Here is a 25672-nt window from a genome sequence, read left to right on the forward strand (position 1 = left end):
GGCGGCGGCGGCGGGCAGCGCCGGATCGTGCTCCCGCTCGGGCCGGCTCGCGCCGGGAGCGCGGTCCCGGGCGGGCCAGCGCGCCGCGGATCCACTCGCCCGCGGTCTCCGGTGCGTGTCTGATTTCTTTTCCGCCTCGGCCGAGGGGGCGCAGCGCCTGCGGGCAGGCGCGGGGAGAGCCTGGTTGGCCGCCGGCTCCCTCCTGCCCGCCGCCCCGGGCCACCCCGCCCGGCGCGGGCGCAAGGCCGGAGCGAGCCCCGGCGGGCACCCGGCGGGGGCGGAGGGGCCGCGCCCGCGTGTGCGGAGCGAGGGAGGGCCGAGGGCGGAGGGAAGGGCACAAAGGCCGGCGGCGGGCGCGGGGTCCAGCCGGCCGGCCGGCCGTGGAGGAGGGGCGCCTCCCGTGCGCTCATGAATATTAACCGAGCCTGCGGCCTAGCGCGTCCCGCCGGGGCCCGCGCCCGGCCCGCGTACCCGCTCTTGCGCGCGCCGCGCCTCGGGAGCCGGGCCGAGCGGGGCGGGAAGGGTAAGCCCCCGCGCTAGAGCTTCTCCCCCGATCTCCCCGCACCTTTCCCAAAGTACAAATTTGGGCCGCCCTTCCCGGGAGCTCGCGATCCCCGACCCGCCTCTGGAAGGGGCGGAGGAAATAGTAGTAGGTGGGTGGGGGTTTTCTTTTCCCTATTTTTTTTCTTCCCTAGGTGGCCGCGGGGAAAGGGAAGGATCGTGTCGAATGGTAGTTGGAGGAGCAGCAACGAGATCAAAGTTGCTGGGGCTGCGGCTCCATGGATGGAGTTCCAGAATAATGCCCCGGAGAGGGAGCTGCGCCCGGGTGCCACCCGCGCCCGGCCCGCGCCGTCCCCACCCAGCCCCGCCGCGGGCCAAGGAAAACAGCCGCCTCCTCGGGGACACCGGCCGGGGCGCAGGGGCAGGGCTGCGGGCGCCCGAGTCACCCAGCCCGCTTGGAAACGCCGGCCCAGCCGGCGCTGGCCGCGTCCGAGGCTGGCTTTTTGTTTTTGTTTTTTTTTCAGGGGTGGGGAATGGAGGGGACCGAGGAGGGGTTTTGTAAAGTGTTATCCCATTTTAGTCTCAGGGAGAGAAAACTTGCGTTAAGTGTACGTATCTAGGTGATGCAGAAAAACAGACACATTCCCCTCTTCTGCCCAGAAAACACATGAATTAAAATGCACTTGAAAAGGGAGTGTTTTCTCGTGAAGCCTGCACAACAGCCAGGCGTGTTGGATGCAACCACCGTGCAGTTCTGATCTTTCTCATTTTTTCCTGATTTGTAGATTTCTTTTTGTTTTCTTTTTCTGCATGGGGAGATTATTCCATCTTTCATACATGAGGCTCATCAGCTTGGACCAAATGATCTTTGCAAGTGTTGGAAACGCGAACTTGGGGTAGACATGTGGGCAAGGCGAAGGTCAGCGTCTGGAGAAAGTTCACGCCCTTTAACTTTTCCCTCTTCTAGGAAAGGTCTCTGGGAGCTGACGCTCGAGCCTCCGCGACCCGCTCAGATTCCTCTGGGACTCGGGAGGAGCCCTGGGAGCAGGGGGACCGCTTTCTGCAGTTGGCCTCACTAGCTGCCAAGAAGACCTGTCTTTGTTTTTTCCGTCTCGAGAAATGGACGAAGACTGTGGAGTCCGTTGAAGTCCGAAGAAATCATCAGGGCGTTTTGAAGGGGCTTCCTAAAAACACTCGTTCCCTGGCACATTGTTTCACCAGCCCTGCCTCTCCTCGGAACCTGGTGTGGAATTCTTCCCATTTTGGTGTATGGTGGCATTTTCCCCCCAATGTGGACTCCAAAGGGTTGGTCCCTTCTTTGTAATTTGAAATGAAATGATGGCCACACGTCGGACTGGTCTGCCGGAGGGAGATGGTGACAAGCTCCAGGACTGCGGGTCCCCCGCCTGTGAGGTAAGGGCAGAGACAGCATCCCCGGCATGCTGTGGCCTGTGTCTTGAGGTGTCCTGCCATTTGGGGATCAGCTGCCACTGGGGCTAAGAAGAGGCATCCGGGGCTTTAGGCTGGCTGGTGGGAGCGCCCGATCTTGACCAGAAGGGAGGTGAAGCTTTGGCCATTTTTGTTTCCAGGAACTTCCAGTGATTCTTTTGCAAGAACGTTTTCCCTGCTTTGAAATGTCCCATCTCGGTCATCTCAGAGCGTGGGATTCTCTCCTATCGAGGGGCTGGTAATACCCCAGGCCTCTGGTTTCCTTCAGTCCCCATCCTCCAGGATTTTTGGAGTTGGGCTGTTTAGGGGCTGGCTATGTGCGTTTTGTGTGGTGTATCCAAGGTTTGCTCTCCGAGGTGGTGGCAGCTGGTACGCTGGTTGCCTCTGGATCTGAGTCTTTCTTTAGCACTAATGAGTGTCCTGGCTGCTGTTGGTGTGGATCTTTGCTTTGGGTAGAAAAACAAGTCTTTTCCCGTAGACAGTTTTGACAGAGCCCTTGGAAAACTGCTTTATAGAGTTGTAATTCCAACTCCCTGAAAAATCTCCTGCCTTTAGTGTTCTTTTATTTATGCCCTCCCTTTCACTGCTCAGAAGTCCTGTGAGCTGCTCTGGGGTGTCAGGTGGCTTGCATTGCCTTCAGACCAGCATCTTTGGAAGGGCCCAGAAGATTTTACACCAGGCTTCCCGAAGCTTTTTGATCAGGCAGGACAGAAATCATAGAAAACTCATTGGTTTATGACACCCACATGCTCTGTTGCCTGTCATCTCTTATGTATTTTCTCCTTATATTTGGAGTTACCTATATAGTGACTATATTGTGTTTACTCTGTTATTGATGGTTTCTGTAATGTGCTTGCTAAATGTACTGAATACTATTATCCTTTAAACTTTACTTTTGAGATGCCTATATTTTTCTTGAAACATTGAAGATTACTTTAGATAACAATAACATCCCCAAAGAGCCTTCACTCTCATTTCTTTTGTGCCTCCTAAGTGTTAAATTTTAACTGCATGGTCATTGAAACAAGCTCTAGTTCTAAGTGTGGGAGTTTTGGCATTTTAATAAAAATGAATCAGAAGTTAAATTTTTGTTCGTAAAGTAAGCAGAGAAACTTGCTTCTTACAGCTTACTTCCTGTTAGATTAGAAAGTTTATGCAGAAAACACAGGGGGTTGGTACAGTGTGCTGTTACTGTACAATTTATTCAATAGATGGATAGGTTTACAGTTAGAATCAGTGTTTTACTTTTGGACACCTGTAAACACCTGCTTGCAGGTAAAATCATGATTAAGTACACCACCACAATCCTCTGATCATGGTAAACCATAATAACTCCTTTGGAAGGCCTACCTACAACTTGGTGATTGCTTAATGTGTATTGTAGTTACATAATAATATGTACTGTGGTCCCAAGGCCTTGTTTATCATTGTCTTGTGAATACTTTAATTAGCATGCTATTTGCATCATATTTACAAAAACTAACATTATTGATTTTTTTTTTTTTTTGGTCATAAATGATTTGGGATGTCCCCAAACCAAGAATTTATAATACGTAGACACATCTTGTCCTTGGCTAGAAGGCAGTGTTTCCAGTTGCAAACTTGGCTTTTATTAACAATGACAGTTATGTATTTTTTTAAGGGCTGTGAAATTTGTTTTCATTTGGACCATACTCCTGGCTTGGCCGTATTATCTCTAGTTTGGGAACCAAGAAAACGCTGTATTTTCTGTATTTTGCTCGTTTAAAGACTATCTACAGTACTTGAGTTTGGTATTAAATTGCAATATTGTTTGATTTTGTAAAGAATAGATGGATAGTTTGCTTAGATTTCATGTGGAAATAGAAATAAAGGGGCTATGTGCTGTCAGAAAGCATTTAAAAATCGCAGGGTGAGGAGTGAGGGGTCTTGTGTACTTATTGCCTGTGTTTAGTTCTCTTGTTGATGCTTCCGATGCACATTAAATCTTGTGAATATTTATTAGTAACAAAAATAGAGTTGGCCGCTGGAATACTTTGGGTTGATAGATATGTAAGTCTTTGAACACTGCACCTAATTTTATTAAAAGCATTACATTCTAGAGTAGTACTGTCATTCTTTTTCCATTGTTAAAACCAAGAGCTATGTTCCTAAATGTGTTTGAATAGTAAATTTATGTGTTTTACCTAGCCAAGACACGAGCATATGTGTCTTAATATTAATGCCGTTAATCAGCCAAAAAACTTAACTTTGCAGGACGGAAGAAATCAATGTGGTGAATTAATAGGAGTCCCTGTTTCATGCCTTATCTAATTAGCTAGCTCCACCTTCTGTGAATGAGGCCTATTGTTTTGTTGAAAAACAATCAGAAATTTCTTGTTCATCTTAAGTATTAGAATCTAATCGTGTTGATATATGAATAAATGTAGGTACCAGCCCCAAGAATATATTGGAAGGTTAAAAAACAAACTGATAACAAACAGTCCTCTTCAAATAAAGAATTGTGACAATTCGGTAGAGTATATCTTGGCATTTATACAGTGAGGATGGCCCAATTATATTCACAAAAATTACATACTTTGTACATCTAAAGATATATATTTCAAAACTGGCTTCACTCATTCGGAGCCAGATGAATCTTTGTTGGTGTGTGTGTGTGTGCAGTCTGATCTGTAAAGTGTTCTGACACCTGGCCCTGAGTAACTGTCACAAAATCACTTCGTATAGACTTGAATCCTCTGGTATTACCACCTCCTTTCATATCGTATGGTCTTCATCCTTTAAGGTTAAGCTTGCTTTTTTTTTTAACCAAAGGTGAAAACTTTTTCCTCAGCTTTCTAGACCACCTTATTTTCCACATTTCTAAGATGTATTTCACTTTTTATCTGTATTCCATGGTGTTGTCTAGTAATAGAATTTTTAGCGCATTCATGGACTTAAACAAACTTATTTACTAAGGCCAATTAATTTATCTCATTTTATGCTTCTTCACCTAGGCTGAGATGATGCTATGACTAAAATGTATAATGGCTGATGAAAAAAATTTGTTGGTTGATTTTAGAATAGTGTAAATAACAAAATAAGGCATTTTTCTGTATGAATTCATATGAAAATTCGTACTTCTGCTCTTCTTTCTGGAGTGCTGTAGATGTTCTTTCTGGAGTACTATATATATTTCCTCATTCCTTCTCTGGCTCCCTCTCTCCATCTTTCTCTCTCTTTAGGGTTCTTCTTCCTTGGTTTTAACCAGAACCCAGCTCTTGCCATTCCTCTGCTCTTCTCTTTCTCACTTCCTGGGTTTCATTTTACACTCTCCCGTAGCTTTTATCTGTCTGCCCTTGATTCCAGATTTACAACTCTACCTCAGATTTTATGGTTGATCCCTAGATCTATATAACCAGTTGCCTATTTACCAAGCCTTTGTTTTGGGTAGCCCATAGACATTTCACTCAATGAATTCTGCCCCTGCTACCAGCTTCCCCTCTTCCTGTGCTCCTTTCAGTGAGTGGCACCACCGTTTACTTATTTGTCCAAATCAAACACTAAGTTCTCATCCTTGACTCCACTCTCCTCATATCAAAGTCCTATTGAATCTACCTTCCAAATGCCCATTGCCACTACCTAAGTTCAGGTCAGCTGCTTCTCAGTGATGGACTGTGGACCAGGTTTCCTAGTTAATTTCCCAATTGGCTAGTCTTGTCCCTTCCAGGGCTCTGTCCATCCCATAGTCAGAATTTCCCTCCTGAAATAGAAAGCTGATCATTACTTTCCCCTGTGTAAAACAATTTTCTGGCTTCCATTGCCTCTGGAATAAAGTTCAAACTCCTGAGAAGTCTTAAAGGACATTGGTAATCTGGCCCACCCTTCTTGGATCTTCTCTGTTATCTCTTTCTATGCTTCCTGTACTGAACTACTTTCAGTTCCGCTGGGCCATCACAGTGTTTCTCTTTGCTTCAGGTCCTTATAAATGCTGTTTTCTCCCACCCTTCTTTCCAGGCTCCCCACCTCCACCTCCACCCATCTATGCTCATTTTCACTTGTCATTCTGGTTTTTTCTTCAACATCACTTCCTCAGGAAAGCCTTCTCTGACCTTCCAAGACTGGATTAATTGCCCCTAATGTGTTATTCCCAAACGCCCTGTGCTTTATTGGGACTAGCACTTACAAGTTTATCTATCTATATTCCCCCTGGATTGCAAGCCCCATAAGAACAGGGACAACAAATGGAAACATGTTTGTTTCTGCAATGTATGGTGCATAGTAGGTACTCAATAAATCTTTGTTGCATTAATGAATGAACTTGTGAGAAAGGCTTTAATTTTTATCCAGTGTTCACCTAGATTTCGGTGCACCGTTCTGTCTTGATTATCCTCCCACCTCTTCTTCCTTCCTTCTCAGTTTTTTTGAAGTTTCCTGAACTTCCTGACCTGCTAAATCTTCATATACCTCTGGGCTCAGTCTGACCCTCTATTCTCTCTCTAATCAGTTTTAATGGTTTTAAATATCAAGTATAAACTGATAATTCATATATATACATATATTCATGTATGTATATTTGCGTGCATGCGTGTGTGTGTGTGTGTGTGTGTATGTATGTTTCTCTACCCGCTGACCTGTCCGTTGAATTCAGTTTCTTATACCCAACTGACCTGACCCCTCAGAATCCCCACTTGGATACTAAATAGGCAAATCCGAAGTCAAATTCCTGATTCTCTACGTGCACTCCGCCAGCTCATTCTCCCAACGTGCTCCTTCCACAGTCTTCCTCAATTTAAGCAATAGGAGTCCCACCCCTCCAGGCCAGGCATCTTGGAGTGATCTTTGATCTCTCTTTTTTTCTCATGCATAACATGCAAATCTGGTTGACTGGTCTCTCAGTGTGTCATCTTTTCAGCCTTGAGTCTGTTCTCCACACAATAATCAAAGTGGACCTTTTGTAAATCAGATCATGGCATTCCTTTGCTCAGATTCCTCTCATGGCTTCTCATTTCCCTCAGGATTAAAAGCCGAGGTTCTTACGGTGCCCTCAGAAGCTCTGCACAGTCTACCCCCCACCTCGCTGACCTCACCTCCTTCCTTGTCTCTTTAGAGGTCACCTTCTGATTGAGGCCTTTACCCACCGTTCTTTTTATTGAAAGCCTGTTCCCCATCCTGCCCTCCTTCCTTACTTGGTTTTTCTCCCTATCCCGTAATCTCCGTCTGACATGCAAATCCATCTGATTTTCCTTATTTGTTTGCATAGGTACTGTGTCTAGAATGTGAGTGTTAAGAGTGTTGTGAGTCTATTTTGTTCACATTGTATCTCTTGTGCCTAGAAGAGTGCCTAGCACATAGTAGGGCCTCAAATATTTTTTTCCAATGAATGAATGAAGACTAAGAAAAATTCCAAATGTTACTGAGTTTGCATCTAGGTATGTAATGTGTGAATACTTAATTTAGATTATGCAAAAATGTGTCAAATATGAAGTGCATGTTCTTCCTTGACCTCTCTTTGCGTTAGGACTGCTGTTAACATTTTTGGTGCCTTTTTTCTTTGCATCTTTCTTACCTTTGGGAAGCTGGTAACCAAGTAACAGTAACCAAGACAGTGTGTAGTACAAATGTATGAAATAATTTGTTCTGAGAGATGAGATAATGGTAATTAGCAGACTAGTGGACAGGGAATCAGACTGGTGAAGAAACTGTACAAAGGTACTGTCTGTATTGATAATGTTTTTTTTTTCTTGAAATGAATTGTGGGTATATGAATGTTCTTTATATATATAATTTTTTATTTTAACTTTTTTTTGGGGGGGGGGAAGATTAGCCCTGAGCAACATCTGCCACCAATTCTCCTCTTTTTGCTGAGGAAGACTGGCCCTGAGCTAACATCCATGCCCATCTTCCTCTCCTTTATATGTGGGATGCCTACCACAGCATGGCTTGCCAAGTGGTGCCATGTCCACACCCGGGATCTGAACCAGCAAACCCCAGGCCGCTAAAGCGGAATGTGTGCACTTAACCACTGCGCCACCAGGCCGGCCCCTACAGTTTTTAGTCTCATAAGTATTTCACTATAAGTTAAAAAATAATCACAACATTGACTATGACAAAATGTTACCAGTTGTTAATTCTGGATGATGAGAATATTTGGATTATATTATTTTTGCGTTTTCTCTTTTTTGTTTAATTCCAAAATGACAGTAAAAAGATAACCATTTACAGATTTTAACAATAGGTAATATGTTGCTAGTCTTGTGAAAATCTGGTTTCTAGAAAACCTCGACTGCCTAAAATAAAATTTAAACACATTTTGGAAAGGATACACACTATTCAAAACATACTTAAACAACTTTTTAAGAGCATATGTTTTCTTCAGTGGAGGCCCAGGGTTCATTCTAGGATAGAATATAGTATAATACCGTTATTTAATTTTGAATGTGCATTCCTTCATATACCTGAATCTAAATATCAGTACCATTGCATGTCAAAAGCTTCATGCTGCAAGTTAGGATGAAAGGTAAAGTCTGTTAGCAGGTGTCTAAGTGGCATTTGGGCAGAAATCTGGATTTGAATGTACTGAGTGGGACCCATCACTAGATAAGGGCCATCAACAAAATGAGTACCCAGGTCTAAAGAAAAATTCTCCATACATTGTTAGTGTTCCTTAGCATTCACTTCTTCCAAGTTAAATATTTTATGAAGTCCTGTGTCTTGATTATATAATCTCTGATCTGCTCGTCATTTCTTTTGTTACTACCAGGTCAAATAATCTAGTACAAAAATGATACTCAGTTTCTTTTGTTCTTTGTGAAGGGCCCTGTCATCTTACTGTATTTAACAATATGCCGACTCAAGTATGGCCAGCGCTAGTGTCGATAAAGATGTGCAGATGCTGTTATTGAAGGCAGCTATTTTCTGTTACAGCAAGACCATATGGTCGGCACTTGTTTTTCTTTCTGGTTGATGTGATTAGATTAGTAAAATGAAACGTTATTGGACTTAAAGATTGTTCTAGTATTTATCTAATTCTAATTGACCATAGGAAATTAAATGTGTTAAAATATTATAAGCCTTCTGTATATTTTGTTGGTTTGACGTAGGAAGATGTCGTCACTCAAAAGCTCAATTTTGCATTGCTTCCACCAAAATTGTTTTTTAGTTTAAGTGTTCGTCGTTTTACAAAATTGAGTATTATGCAAGTAGTTTATTTCGAAATGAAACCTGGAAAATGGCCTTTTGTACCTCTAAGATAATCTGAAAGACAAATGGATATACGATACTATAGGGTTAGGACACTAAATGTGGTAGAAATTGTGTTTTATAAGTCTTCTTTTTTCTGGTTCTCTAGTAATATGCAAGAAATTCCACTGTGTAGACCTATGAAGAAAATAGATTTAAAAGTGAAATTTGGTATTTCTGAGTAGTCCTCTATTTTTGGGAAAGTTTAGACAGACCAGAACAAACTATTGTTATCAAAAAGCAGCAAGTTAAAGCGTTCATTTACTTTTCCCTCGTCAGGCCAGTGGCTGTCGCGTCTTCCATCTGATACTGGACATGCTTTTGATTCAGAATTGGGTGCCTATTGCCTTCTCCCCCTGGTGCTTATCTCTGTTCTGAATAGACATCTGGCATGGCTGTGGGTAATGATATGTCCCCAGTAATGCTTATAATCCCACAACTTCTCCTTCCTTCGTGTGACCTGATGAAGACCGAGTCTCTTGACTTCTCTTCTGTTCACTGCATTAATCTTTAAAATATCTTGACAGGACTTATATTTCTTAAGAACTTCTTTATTTTCTTCTTACTTACTGTGTGGAGAGTATTCTTAAATATCAGTAGATGCAAAGCTGGATTTATGATTACATTTCTTCTGGATATGTCTTAGCTACTGTGATCTTGGAGATTAATAGCCATCATTTTTTTTTAACTTTGAGATATCTAGACATCTTTAATTCCCAGTATTTTCCTAATAAGTAAAGATTCTGTATTTTCAAGAAGTTGTGTTAGTTTGGTCACTGAGACGTATTTTTTCCTCTGGGTTCTGCACATTGGCTTCTGGAAACATTATATACTAGTGGACGTAGGGGAAGGAAATGCTCTGGGCACCCAGTTTAAATCAGATCTTTATTATAATGCTTTTAGGAAACTAGTTTCAATTTATTTCTTTTTCATTTGATAATGTATCGTAGAGTCCCTTCTCTGCTCCTCGGTTTTGTGTGTCTGTGTGTACCAATTTTATAAATGGAGCACAGTCCAAAGATGTTTTCAAGGGCTGTAATGTGGAAGAGAGATTAGGTTTACTTTGTACGGCTATGAAGGGCAGAACTAGAATCAGTGGATAGATAAATGGGCTGATTTATTCAGCCTAGTGTGCAGAAGAAATTTTTTTAAATTAGAGGTTAACTGAAATTGAGTGTTTTCTTTGTGGAAGAACGATGACCTTTAGTTAGGGGTATTACAAAGGAGATTCCTGCTTTGGTAGGAATTGAAGTCAGGCAAATCTGGATGATCATTAGATTCACTTGGACAACTTTTAAAAATACAGATTTTTGGCCCCCATCACTAACCTAATGAATCAGAATCCCTGGTGAGACCTCAAAAATCTTACCTTTAGGGGGCTGGCCCGGTAGCGTAGTGGTTAAGTTTGCACGTTCCGCTTCTCAGCAGCCTGGGGTTTGCTGGTTCAGATCCCGGGTACGGACATGGCACTGCTTGTCAAGCCATGCTGTGGTAGGCATCCCACGTATTAAAGTAGAGGAAGATGGGCACAGATGTTAGCTCAGGGCCAGTCTTCCTCAGCAAAAAGAGGAGGATTGGCAGTATTAGCTCAGGGCTAATCTTCCTCCAAAAAAAAAAAATCTTAACTTTTAAAAAGATCTCCTGGTTATTCATCTTCCAAATTTGAGAGCAGTAGGACTAAATGACATTCACAGCTCCTTCCAAATTCTAAATTCTTATGGTACCCTGATTTTGGAATTATTATGACCAAATTGAAATCAATGTAATGAAAACAGGTAAAAGTATGGAGAGAAAATGTAAATGACTGTAAACCAGTGAAAATGTCAGGATTAAAATTATAGTTATTTTCTTCTATTTGTAATCAAATAGATTTCTACATGTCAATAATCTACCTAAATAAAGTTCTTTTCAAATAAAATAAATTTTGTGTCAAAAGAGCACTTCAAAATTCAACACTGGTAGGTCTTGCACTTTTTTTGGATGGACTGTACATTATACTTCAATCAAAAGTTAAAAATTTTAAAATGATAAAACTCTCACTTTGGTTGTATTGAAGCTATTGTTACTTTTTAGCTGTATTATAAAAGTAATTTGTTTAGTGGCATTTACAGAGGGTGTATTTTCTTTAAGCAAAAAACTGTTGGAATAATTTCATTTGTGCATTTTGTAATCATTTGTTCATGTTAACTTTTTATCAAGAATAGTAAAAGTTACAATGGAAGAATATATGTGTATATATTTAAGATGTTCTTTACCTAAGTATACATTGTGAAGGTTTTCAGAAATTATTCTAACATAAATAATAAACTAATCGTTAATAACTCTACACCCCCTTCTTCATTTAACATCAGTAGCTGTTCTGTCTGTCCGTTGAATCAACCTTGTCTTTCAACCTCACCGATTGTGAGATGCATTGGATAATACAATGCAAATACAGTGCAAACTCATTTCAGAGGCCAACTGCCAATCCTGCAAAAGAAGCAGGATTTCTTGAAGTCAGTGAAAGTGATGTTGGAGAAGGAGCAAAACCACTGACAAAGGGAGTCTGGCAGAGTGAGACAGTGAACAAATGAAGAAAGCTCAGTCAAGCTTGGTGGGCATCTCAAAAGAGAATGAGTTGGTTTCGAAGGATTAAGAGAAGCTTTTGAGAAAGCTGATGTCCTTGAATGTGATTGCCTATATGGGGATGCATTTCTTTTCTTCTAGGAAGTGATGTTTAGTTTGGACCCCATGCTTCAGGCTCTCTTTGCCAAGAAAAACTAAAAAGTGGGTATGAATGTGTCAGTAGAAGAAGGAATAGCAGTGGTGAACAGATTCTCTTTTCCCAGGTAGAGACAATGCTACAGAGTTAATAGAATATCCTAGCTTTTCTAGTGGAAATGAAGCTGTTTAAACAGAGGTCGGAGGATAGCTTCTTGAAGGTCCTACTATTATAATAGTTCTTAGATAGCCAAATATTTCAGACTTCTGAGAATTTTAGATGCCTTCATTTCTTTCTGTGTTTAAACTCCTCTATTGAGGTATGATTGACATGTAAAAAGCTGTACGTATTTAATATATACAGCCTAATGAGTTTGGGGATTAAGTGTACGTCCGTGAAACCATCCCCACCATGATGGCCACGAACATATCCATCACCTCCCAAAGTTTCCTCTGGCCCCCTTTATTATTGTTATTGTTATTATGTGTGTGTGTGTGTGTGTGTGTGTGTGTGTGTGTTTGGTAAGAATAGTTAACATAAGAGTTACCACCTTAGCAAATTTTAAGTATGCAATACAGTATTGTTAGCTATAAGCACTATGCCGCATGGGAGATCTCTTGAATCTGTTTATCTTGCATAACTGAAACTTTGTACCCTGTGACCGACATCTCCCCATTTTCCCCTTTCCTAGCCCCTGGCAATCTACTCTCTGCTTCTAGGAGTTTGACTATTTTAAATTCCACATATAAGTAAGATCATACAGTATTTGTCTTTCTGTTTCTGACTTATTTCTCCTAGCATAATGTCCTCCAGGGTCATCTATTTTGTTGCAAGTGATAGGATTTCCCTCTTTTTTAAGGCTGAAAAATATTCTGTTCAAGATCCTGATTTCCATTCCTTTGGACATGTACCCAGAAGTAGGATGGCTGGATCGGATGATGCTTCTATTTTTGATTTGTTGAGGAACCTCCATTGGCTGTACCAATTTACATTCCCGCCAGCAGTATGCCAGGGTTCCCTTCTGTCTGCATCCTCGCTAACACTTGTTATTGTTTGTCTTCTTTTAACAATAGCCGTTGTAACAGGTGTGAGGTGCTGTCTCATTGTGGTTCTGATTCACATTCCCCTGATGATGAGTGATGTTGAGCACCCTTTCCTGTGCTTGTCCGGCAGTTTGTAGGTCTTCTTTGGCGAAATGTCTGTTTAGGTCCTTCCCCCATTTTTGCATTGGGTTATGTGTTTTTTTTAATCTGCCTTCGTTTTTGACTCTCGCTAGTTTTTGCTGCCTGAAAGCACCAGTGATGCCTTAGCAAAATGTGCAGTTGATTAAAAATCAGTTACACTGTGGAGTTAATGGGAGAGTCCAGGAAACACTGGAGTCTTCCTTGGTGTGGTATGAGCCAGGCTAGAATCCCTCTCTCAGAATATTGAGAGAACTTCATGGTTTATGGCAACCGGAACTGCATTTGCTCTAGACAAGGGGAAGTGCACCTTCTATTCTGTTTAGGAGACGAACTTGGAAAAAGAATCATTTTCTCTGTTTAATCCTTGGCTACTGCCATCACTCTTGGCTCTCTTTTCATTTGACCATCATCATCTTTTTATCTAGCCCTTGCTTTCAAACAAGTTACTGAAAAATTGTGTTTGGAGCAACTGGGATCTCTAGGAAAAAGGTAGGCAGGTATCAAAGCCCTAAAATATACATTTATATTCAGGAAGTATAAGGATACCCCAAAACATGTGGCTCAGAAAGTGAATAATACTTGATTTCTCCAAACTATGGGGAAATGTTTGACATATTTTTGAAAGGAAAAAGGTCTGTCTTTTCCAGTTGGCTTTGAATTGACAGCAGACTAGATAGGGATCTATTTAGTCTCTGAAAAGGATTTCAAACTTTAGAAATCAGTTTGTGTGATTCACTAAGAGGGAACACATACAAGGCTGATATGAATAAAAGAGGGGACATTATTCAGAACCTACAGACATTAAAATGATAAAAAGGGAATATGATGAATAACTTTATGCCAGTGAATTTGACAACTTAGCTGAAATGGGTGAATTCTATGTAAAGATTCTGATACCAATTCAGATTTGTGTGTGTGCTGGGGTTCCCACACCAAGCAATTCTCTGACACCAGCTGGGTGTCCTGCAATTCAACTCACTTCTGATGCTGTCTACCCGGAGGCATCATCATAACATCAGATTGGACAGGTTGAGGGCTCAGTCCTCTAAGATTGCCCCCCTACACACACACACTTCAGCTGCCAGTGACAAGTCCAGGTTGTCACCTGTGCTTCTGACCAACCGCTATAGGTTGGAGGTTCCAATGACTCCTTCCTTGGGTTCGATTAATTTGCTAAAGAGGCTCACAGAACTCAGAGAAATGTATTGCTTAATAGATTCCTGATTTATTATAAAAGCTTATAACCCAGGAACAGCCAGATGGAAGAGATGCGTAGGACAAGGTATGGGGAAAGGACTGGGAGGTTCCATGCCCACTCCCGGTATGCCACTTAACCTCCATCTCCACATGTCCACTGGACCTGAAGCTCTGAACTCCATCCTTTTGGATTTTTGTGGAGGCTTCATTACACAGGCGTGATTGATTAAATCATTGGTCAATGGTGATTGATTCAGCCTCCAGCCCCTCTCCCTTCCCTGGAGGTCAGGGCTGGGACTGAAAGTTCCAACTCCCTAATCACGTGGTTGTTCTCCTGGTAACCAGCCCCCAACCTTAGGTGCGGCCAATAGTTACCTCATTAACATAACAAAGGACACCTTTGTTGTTCTCATCACTTAGGAAATTCCAAGGGTTTTAGGAGCTCTGTGCCAGAAACTGGGACTAAGACCAAATACGTATTTCTTACTCTAAATCACAATATCACACCTTGTGAGATACAAATTAGCAAAACTGCCACAAAAAAGAAATTGAAAAAATCTGACTAGCGCCATGTGTTAAAGAAATTGAATTTGGAATTAACCTCCCCACAAAGAAAACTGCAGATCCAGATGGCTGCATTGGTATATATTCTGTCACATGTTTAAGGAAGAAATCAAATCAATTCTGTTTAAACTCAGAAAAAAGAGGCAGAGGGAACACTTCCAATCTCCTTTTTATGAGGCCAGCATAAGCCTGGTGACAGCCAGACAAGAATGTTATAAGAAAGAATTCAGACCAATATCCCTCATGTTTGTAGATGTAAAAATCCTCAAAAGAATGTTAGCAAATCAAATCTAATATATGAAAAGGATAATACATCATGCTTAAGTTGGAGTTATCCCAAGAATGAAAGATTTATCATTGTAACATGTTAACAATTAACATATTAACAGTTTAACACGTTAGCAGAACAGAGGGGAAAATTCACAGGATCATCTCAGTAGATGCAGAAAAAGTATTTGACAAAATTTAACACTTACTCATCATAATAACTCTCAGAAAACTGGAAATAAGGAAACCTACCTAGTTTGATAAAGAGAATCTATGAGCAAACCCACAGCTGTCATTCTTAATGATGAAATGTGTTGAGCACGTTACTACTGACATCAGGAGCAGGGCAAAGCTGTCTTCTACTTAAAATCGTACTGGAGGCCCTAGTTAGTGTAATAAGTAAAGAAAAAGAAATGAAAGGCAGTAAGGAAATAGGGAAGGAAGAGATAAAACTATTTGTTTTTTATTGTGCACATAGAAAATTATAAGGAATCTACCAAAAAGCTTACTAGAACTAATAAGTTTTGCAGGGTTGCAGGATATAAGGATGTAGGCAAGGATACAAGGTTACTTGTGTACAAAAGTCAATTGTATTTCTGTACTAATAGCAAACAATTGGAAAATGAAATAAAAATAATAGTGTTATTATTTTAATGTTTTAAAGACAGCAAATAAATTGGGAGATATGCCGTGTTTATAGACTGGAAGGTAGTTTGTTAAGATGTGACTTAGCCACAAATTGCTATAGGTTCAATTCAGTTTCACTTAAAATTCTAGCAGGGTGTTAAAAATTTTTTGTTAGAAATAGACACACTGATTCTAAAATTTATGTGGAAATGTGAAGGACATAGAGTAGCCAAAACAATTTTGAAAAAGAACAAAGTTTGGAGGACTTACGCTGCCGTTTTATAATATTTACTGAAAGCTGCAAAAATCAAGACACTGTAGAGTCGGTGTAATGATAGATATATAGAACAATGGAAGATATAGAGAGTGGGGAGACCCCCATGTATATATATGATCATTTCAATTCACTGGGGTGAATTCACGTGATGCTGGAACAAGTAGATGGATGAAAAGGAACCTCCATCTTCACATTACACAGAAGTTAACCCTAAATGGATCACTGACATAAATGTAAAAGCTAGGATGATGAAACTTTAGTCAAGAACAAAATATGCATGGCTTTAAGGTAGACGAAGATTTCTGAGATAGGACGTGAAAAGCACTAACCAGAAAAGGAAAAACATGATAAATTGGACTTCATCAAAATTAAAAACTTTCGCTTGGCCCTGAGCTAACATCTGTTGCCAGTCTTCCTCTTTCTGCTTGAGGAACTTTGTCACCGAGCTTACAGCTGCGCCATTCTTCCTCTATTTTATGTGGGATGCTGCTACAGCGTGTCTTGATGAGCAGTGCTAGGTCCACACCCGGGACTTGAAGCTGTGAACCCCAGGCTGCCAAAGTGGAGCGTGCAAAGTTAACCACTCCGCCACCAGGCTGACCCCTAGAAACTTTTGCTTTTTGTAAAACACGATTAAGAAAATGACAAGTCAAGCCACAGACAGGGAGAAAATATTTGCAAAACATATATCTGATCAAGACTTGCTTTCAGAATCTATAAAGAACTCTTAGAACTCAATAAGACAAACAGCCTATTTTTAATAATGGGCAAAAGTTTAATGCATAAAAGAGGATATGTGAATGGCATATAAAGACATGAAAAAAAAGATGTTTAATAGCATCAATCATCAGGGAAAAAATGCAAATTAAAACTACAAAGAGCTACCACTATACTCCCATTAGAATGAAAATACCAAGGTTGTTGGGCATGTGGCGCAGCTGAACTCTTACACATTGCTGATTGGGATGTAGAATGATGCAGCCACTTAGGAAAACGTTTTGGCAGTCTTCAAAAAGTTGAGCATGCGTTTATCTTATGACCCACTCCTGGATATTTACCCAAGGGAAATGAAAACAATGTCCACAAAAAGGCTTGTACATGAATGTTCAAAACAGCTTTATTCGTAGCATCTCCAAATTTGAAACAATGCAAATATCCATCAGCAGATGAGTGGATAAAGAAATTATGGTATATCCCTGTAATGGAATACTACTGAGCAATTAAAAAAGAACAAGCTATTGATATACGCATATGATTCTACTTATATGAAATTCTAGAGCTGAGTAAACTAATCTGTAGTGTGAGAAAGCAGATCAGTGGTTGTCTGGGGCTAGGGAGGGCTTTGATTGCAAAGAAATGTGAAAGACCTTGAGATGATGGAAATATTCTGTACCTTGATTGTGTGGTGGTGGTGGTTATATGGATGTATACATTGGTCAGAATTCATCGAACTGTACATTTTAAATGGATGCATTTTCTTGTACATGAATTAAATTACATCAAAATTTATTTAAAAAGAAAAAAAGCTTGGGGCTGGCCCCGTGGCCGAGTGGTTGGTTGGGTTCTCGCACTCCTCTGCAGGCCGCCCAGTGTTTCGTTGGTTCAAATCCTGGGTGCGGACATGGCACTGCTCATCAAACCACGCTGAGGCAGCGTCCCATATGCCACAACTAGAAGGGCCCACAACGAAGAATATACAACTATGTACCGGGGGGCTTTGGGCAGAAAAAGGGAAAAAATAATTTAAAAAAATCTTTAAAAAGAAAAAAAAGAAAAAAAGCTTGACAACAACAAGTTTTGGTGAAGGTGCACAACAACTGGACCTCTCATATTGCTCCTGGAAGTGTAAAATGGCACAACACTTCAAAAAGCCCTTTCTTAGAACGTTTCAGTTTATAAGTTTCTTATGAAGTTCACCATATACCTGCTTTATGATCTAACCTTTCATTCCTAGGTATTACCCCAAGAGAAGTAAAACACATGTCCACACGAAAGATCTATACAGGAATATTCGTAACAGCTTTATTATTCGTAGCTCAAAACGGGGACCTACTCAGATGTCTATGAATAGGAAAATGGATAAAAAATTATCATATATTCCTACAGTAGAATACTTTTTGGCAATAAAAAGCAGCAGATTATATATACATGCAGCAATACGGATGAATATCAAAAACGTTCTGCTAAATAAAAGAAGGTAGGCTAAAGGGTACACACACTGTATGATTTCATTCATGAAATGTTTTAGAATAGGCGAAACTCATGTGTAGTGATAGAAGTCAGAACAAGGATTGCCTCTTTGGTTGAAGGAGGAGATTCCAGAATGACCAGGAGGACACACAGGGACCCTGCTGGGAATAATGTGAATGTTCTGTCTCTCGATGTAGGTGTGAATTACTTAGGTACATGAACATGTGACCATTTCATGGACCGTACACTTGAGAGCTATGCATTACATTGTGTGTACATATTTATGCCTCAATTAAAACATACGGAAAATAAAAGTGCGAAACGAGGAAAGAAAACTAAAAATAGAATGAGAAGATGGGAAGTTAAAGGACGAAACTAAAAATATTGAATGAGACATTAAACACCTCACCCAGTACCGGAACATTAGGTCTGTCTGCCCTCACTTTCATATCTGCCAAGTATATTTTTTAAAAAGAAGGGAATCAAAATACTTGTAGCTTCTATGATTTCTCAGATCTATTTCAAAGCTTCTTTTGCAAAGAGTCAGGGAGAGAGTTGCTGTACCTTTCAGAAAGTTGATGTCAAACTTTGAATTTAATTTATAGCTCTAATATCATATCACATCATTGGCCTACTCATATTCTCCTAAGTAGTTTGGCAAAATTCTTAACAGTTTTGTTTTTCTATAAAGAAAAGTTTTAAAATTTATTTTTTTCCTTAATTGCAGGTGACATTGAAAACATATAAGTAGTTGATTTCTGGAAAATAAAACATTACGTATTCTTAGATTTTTAGCTTGCAAAAAGTTGATATGTCTTTGGGTTTAATGAAATTGGCATGCAACTACAGGGCGATTTAATCTTATATAAGCCTTTGATTTGTTTTGGAAGTCTATATAAATAAGTCAACTTCTCTGAGTAGAGTTTGTGAAAAAATGGTAGTTGGTTGGTTTGCTTATGAAAGTATTTTGCTTAAATGCTGTAGTACTAGATTCTTAGGTAGGAAATCCTATGTTGTAATATTTTCTTTGGTTATGACCGGTAATCACTTTTTTTCTTGGTTCAGGGGATCTTGATTAACTTTTTTGTAGTAAAATACAAGTAACATAGAATTTACCATTTTAACCATTTTTAAGTGTACAATTCAGTGCATTAAGTACATTCACAATGTTGTGTAACCATTCCAGAACATTTTCATCATCCCAAACAGAAGCTTTATGCCTTTAAGCAATAATTCCCCATTCCCCTTGGCCCCTGGTAGCCTCTATTCTACTTTCAATATTATGAATTTGTTTATTCTAGATACCTCATATAGATGGAATCATACGGTACTTGTCCTTTTTTGTCTGGCTTATTTCACTTAGCATAATGTTTTCAGGGTTCATCCATCTTATAGAATGTATCAGAACTCCATTCCTTTTTATGGCCGAATAATATTCTGTTGTACGTACATACCGTATTTTCTTATCCATTTGTCTGTTGTTGTACACTTGGATTGTTTTCGCCTTTTGAATATGGTGAATGATGTTGCTATAAATAATGGTGTACAAGTTTCTGTTTGAGTCTCTGTTTTTAATTCTTTTGAGTATATACCCAGAAATGGAATTGCTGGGGCATATGGTAGTTCTATTTGTAACATTTTGAGGAACAGCCACTTTTCCACAGTGGCTGACCATTTTACATTCCCACTAGCCTTGTATGAACATTGCTTTTCTCCACATCCTCACCAACGCTTGTTATTTTCCATTTAAAATATTTGTTTTTTATTATAGCCAACCTGTGTATGGATGAAGTGATATCTCATTGTGGTTTTGATTTGCGTTTCCAAAATGATTAATGATATCGAGCATCTTTTCATGTACTTGTTGGCCATTTGTATATCTTCTTTGGAAAAATGTCTGTTCAAGGTCTTTGCCCATTTTTAGATTGGGTATGTTTTTTGTTGTTGAGTTATAGGAGTTCTTTATATATTCTAGATCCTTTATCAGATATATGACTTACAATATTTTCTCCCATTCTGTGAGTTGTCTTTTCTCTCTCTTGATAGTTTGTTTTGATGCACAAAATTTTTAAATTTTCATAAAGTCCAATTTATTCGTTTTTTTTCTTTTGTTGCCTATAATTTTGGTGTCATAATTAAGAAACTATTGTCAAATCCAAGGTCATGAAGATTTTGTACAGTGTTATCTTGTAAGAATTTTATAGATTTAGCTCTTAAATTTAGAGCTCTTTGATCCATTTTGAGCTAATGTTTCTATCTGCTATAAGCTGAGGGTACAACTTCATTCTTTTGCATGCAGATATTCAGCTTTCCCAGTACCATTTGTGTAAAAGACTGTCCTTTCCCCGTTGATTGGTCTTGGCACCCGTATTGAAAATCAATTGCCCATGTATGTGGAGGTTTATTTCTGGGCTCTCTAGTCTGTTCCATTGGTCTATATATCTATCCCATGCCAATACCGCACTGTTTTGATTACTGTAGTTTTGTAGTAAGTTTTGAAATTGGGAAGTGTGAGTCTTCCAACTTTATTCTTCTTTTTCAAGATTGTTTTGGCTATTCAGAGTCCCTTGAAATTCCATGCCAAGATTATATTAATTCTAAATATATTAAACCCAGTATTTGAAAGTACTCTGGGTAACGACAGTTAAATGTGCATATCCTCATGAAAATCGAAAAATTTGCTGGGAGAGGATTAACTAGCATTTCTTGAGAACCCACTGTGTGTCTGACACTGTGTTGTTATTCAATTCTTAAAACAACTTTTTGAAGAAGATATCATTAATCCCATTGTAGAGTTGTGGAAATTGAGTTTCAAAGAGGTCACGTCCTTTTCCTTCCAAGGTTGGTAAGCGTCAGAAGTGGAATTCAGGCTCAGATTTATGTGACTGCAAAGTCCATGTTCGTTCAGTTATAGTTTGCTGCCTCATTTTCATCCATTCATTCTTTTCATTCAGTCAACAAAAAGTTTCTGAAGGCTTTTTTTGGCTTAGGACTGTGCCAGGCAGTTACTAGGGGAACAGAAACAGACAAGACAGTAGTCTCTGCCTTTCTGGGCTCACGGTTTAGGGGGAAGAGACAGATTAGAAACTTCAATTAGGGCTTTGTATGATAACTACTGATAGATGTGTGGCCGTGTGGCTGCTGGAGAGGCGCTCTCACGGCCTGGCAGAGGAGAGGCAAGATGACTCTTGAGCGGTGTCTTAAAGGACACAGAAATCTCTGAAGCAGGTGGTGGCAGGGTTTCAGGCAGAGAGAACAGTATGACAAAGGTAAAGTTTGAGTGAGTGATTAAGAGGGAAGACTACCAAAAAATTAAGGAAGAAAAGTCATATTAAAATAAACACTTAATAGTCGATAAGTCAATTTCCATACGAGATTGTTTCTGCCATTGTCTCTGATTAGGAATGTGCGGCATGAGTAAAACGCATGGAGTTTTAGTGCTTGGAGTCTGGAACTTATTTTTCCTGCTTTTCTTTCTGGTTCCAAACAGTTTTGGGTAGATTAGGGTGCTACATAGGGGACGTCTGTTATATTTTACCACAAGAATCTGATTTAAAAAAAAAAAATGGCTGGGATCTAGCTAGCTGTGAGTAATTTTTTACAAAGTCAGTAAATTGGCCTGAGGACCCTGAAAGACAAAAATATTGGTGATAGTATTTTTTTAAGCTTTCCTTTTTAAAGAGTTAAGTCAGATACTTCTTCTCCTTTTAAAATATTTTAATGTATTCTGGTTTGTAGGCTTCTTCACTTACTTAATCTTTGCTTCTGCTAATTTCCTTTCTCTCCTATTTTATAACCTGCGAACTGCTGGGGCTTTTATGATGCCTGCTTTGCGTTTCTGTACATAATCTGAACAGGCAAGGTCAAGAAAAGTGAAATTGTTTCTGTTAGATTAACTGTGTATATTTCTAGAAGCCTGTCTGCCAAAGTGGTCTCAAACTCTTAGTAGGGAAAGAGGCTAATTGGATGTCTTGGTCTCAGAATAAAAATACAGACCATCAGAATAGATTCCCAATAGCTGGAAATACAAGAGTAATTAAGCTTTTGCATTTAGTTTATATAGTTGGGTTTTTTTTTGCCTGAAATTATATAAATCAGAAAAAAATGTTACTTACTGGTCCTTTGATGTCTAGCATGCAATATGTAATTTTATCTGTTTGTCTCCAGTTTTGAGTAACACAGCCTATTAATCTTCCTTATTCCTGTTGCCCTTTAGGTATACAAGCTACTGACATTTACTAGCCTTAATATTTGTTTGATCTTAATATACTGTTTAATCATTGGTAAGTGCTGGACTGTAACATCTGTTTCCTGGAAATACATAGTTAGGCAAAGCAGATTTTAGATAATTTTTTTTAGGATTTTAAGAGAGAACATTAAGTACCTTAAGTACCTTAACACTTATTATTTACCTCATTTAATCCTCAACAACCCCATGAGGTATGTACGATTATTATGTCCATTTAAAAGATGTGGAAACTGAGGTATAGAGAGCTGAATTAACTTAACCAAGGTTACACAGTCAGAAGAGGACGATAGTGCTTTAATGGATAGAGTGTTAACTTGGCCATAACAGCTTTAGTAGAAGGAAGAAAAAGGCTTCAGGGAGAAAATCTTAACTTTGATCTAGATTTACTGGTTTCACATAGATAGAAATAGTTTGTATTCGATTGTCCACGTGGTAAATGGTTCAATGGCAAATTAATAGCTTGAAAACTTTGTCACCTCTGTATTGTGTCTTTTGACGCACAAGGCAACTTAATGTCTGATGGCTTTAAAGTGTCAGCTTATGATATAAACGACTGGAATCTTTTGTTGCTTCAGTGTGTTAAATTAGTGAGCACAAGCCATCTGCTCAATTTATTAAGTCTTAGGGATGGTCCTTCAGACTAAGGTTTGGAGGTAACTTTCTCGAGGTGTCTTAAGTTTCTGCTTATCATTGCTCTAGAGTGGTAGATTGATCATATATAAAAATGTTTTTTTGTAGAAAGCCTGCAGTTCATTTAAAGCTGAAGGACTGTAATAGGATTTAAAGTACATAGACTGCTTCCACGTAATGTCTTACTGTCCAACTTGAAATATTTACTCGAAGCAAAGGGCAGACCCATTGTCCTCGAATATACATGCAGTCTCACGTGTTTTCATGTCTGTTCTTGTTCATTTTGCTTGAAATGCCTTTCCCACGTCTTGTCATTTATGTAAGTCCCACACTTTCTTCAAAGTCTGGCTCAGATTTTATCTGCTCATGAAGCTTTCTCTGACCTTAGTGACCCCAGGTAGAAAAGACGTCCCCGGTCTTGGGGTAGATGACCTTGCGTTCTCTGGTCTTCTTCCCCGTTCTTTCTTTTCATCTGTACTCCTGCTGTCTAGTTATCCATATTTCCAGTGTTGTTTATGCAGATCTGTAATCCATTATCCAAAATCCTTGGGCTTTTCAGAATTCAGAAGTTTTCAGATTTTAGAAATGTAAGATGGTGCAGGTTCTGGGATGGCACTCAGCTCATAGAGCAATTTCTGCTGTAAAAAGTATGAATATTTATTCTCTGGGGAAGAAATAAAGGCTTAGGAAGAGCTTTGTGTCAGCTCAGGGCAGGTCAGGTTTTGCCATCAATGAATTACAAGAAATGTTTTGACTTTCAGGGCTGTTTGAATTTCAGAAGTGTCAATATGGGATTCTAGATATGTATTAACTAATTTTTTGAAGTATAAACTGTGTATTTTGAGAAAAATATAGTAATCGTGTGACACTTTATAATTTTTATTTTTGCTCAGTTCTTTCCCTTAATTATAAAATGAATCAGTTCCCTGATCAACTTTCAAAGGTGATCTCTATGTGTGTATTACCTGTGTATGTATGTTTCTATCTATCTGTCTATCTAGTGTTATTAACTGGTAGATGCACACATATGTCCCATGTTTTAATTCTTACTGTAGTTCCAATTGTCCCCCCCTTTTTTTTTTGAGGAAGATTAACCCTGAGCTAACATCTGCCACCAATCCTCCTCTTTATGCCGAGAAAGATTGGCCCTGAGCTAACATCTGTGCCCATCTTCCCCTACTTTCTATGTGGGACGCCTGCTACAGCATGGCTTGATAAGGAGTAAGTAGGTCCACACCCGGAATCTGAACCAACAAACTTGGGCCACCGAAGCAGAGCGTGCAAACTTAACTGCTTTGCCATTGGGCCAGCCCTGCAGTTGTCCCATTTTTGACCAGTGGTAACCTCTTCAAGTTTTCTTCTGAGGCCTTTAGACCTTTGGTAGCTTCCTTACTGTCCAGTGTGGTTTCCAGCTCATCTTTTATGTACATTTCCTGCCCAGGACCTGGAATCAGCCGTTTCTCCAGGAAGCCCTACTTTCTTTTACTGGTGAATGACATTTCAAGGTCGTATCTGGATGTTAGGGATGTTCATTGCTACTGGGTTGCACTTGTTGATGGTCCTTTTCATAGTATTTATTTTAAGATAACTTTAGCCTCATAGAAAAGTTGCAGGAATTCAGAGAGTTCACTTATATTCTTTATCCAAATTTCCCTAATGTAAATATCTTAAATAAACATAGTACAATAGTCAGAACCTAGAAATTAGTATTGCTACAATATTATTATTAAATTACACGCTGTGTTTAGGAATGATTTATAACAGCTTGATTATAGTTGGGCCTTTAGTCTCTGAATCTTTTTTTTCGGTACAAACTTTTGTTCAGTGATTCTTAACTAGTAAGGTCTATCGGAATTACCTGGGAACTCTTGAAAGTCAGATGCTTAAAACTCTTCCCTCCCCCTCCCAGAATTGTTCAGAATCTTAAGGTGGGGATAGAATAGATGGTGTCAGTGTAGGTATTTAGAGATTTTGCTAGAATTCCATCTACTCCAACAGCTTAGTGGAATTGAGGAAGGAGGCAAATTGTGTTGTGCTCACAACTGGTGATAATGACGCCTTGGTCCCCAAGATAAAAGTGATTCTATCTTAAAATGATTCAAGTTTGATGCTTCTATTGCCAGAGATTTCTATTATACCTATAATTGACTGTGCACATTCTTTAAGTCATTCGACACATATTTATTGAGCACCTTCTAAGTGTCAGGCTCTGGGGATGCAGCCGTGAAAAATTACGGATATAGTCTGGTCTCTGCTTTCTTGCATATACGTGGGTAACAGAAAGTGCAGCAATCGAACAAGTGATTATAATAGAGTGTGGTGGAGGTTGCTTTAGGAGAAGGGCAGAGAGCTATGTTTTATACAGCAGGCAGACTTTGCCCAGCGTAGGGAGCAGGGCAAAGTCTTCCGGGGAAGACCGTGTTTAGCTAAGTCAGGTAGGAGTAGCTAGGTAAAAAAGAAGAGAAGAATGTTCTGGCAGAAGGAACAACCTTAGCTTCTAAACATATCTAGAGGGTACTGCTAGAGGGACGTTCCAATATCTCACAGGAGAAAAATGTAGAAGACCAAGAAAGAGAAAAGCATAGAAGTGAGCAGCAACCTTTACTCAGTCTTTTCAAAGCATTCAGGTTTTCATG

At 39.7% G+C, this 25672-nt stretch overlaps 1 protein-coding gene across 6 annotated transcripts in view; it reads left to right on the top strand.

Annotated features, from left to right (window-relative positions):
• The window catches only part of ARHGAP21 (Rho GTPase activating protein 21), a 132991-nt gene continuing 107319 nt past the window's right edge, over positions 1-25672 (top strand). For 4 of the 6 annotated variants that reach the window (XM_046678337.1, XM_046678340.1, XM_046678342.1 and 1 more), the window contains exons 1-2: positions 398-523; positions 1469-1914. In XM_046678337.1, the coding sequence (XP_046534293.1) occupies positions 1837-1914 (78 nt within the window). In that variant the 5' untranslated portion in view covers positions 398-523; positions 1469-1836. Of the gene's footprint in view, positions 112-397; positions 524-634; positions 654-1468; positions 1915-25672 lie in introns of those variants that run through there. The other 2 variants (XM_046678338.1, XM_046678339.1) reach the window with 2 other exon arrangements.

This window comes from Equus quagga, chromosome 12 (genome assembly GCF_021613505.1).
Source record: "Equus quagga isolate Etosha38 chromosome 12, UCLA_HA_Equagga_1.0, whole genome shotgun sequence".
NCBI lineage: Eukaryota > Metazoa > Chordata > Mammalia > Perissodactyla > Equidae > Equus > Equus quagga.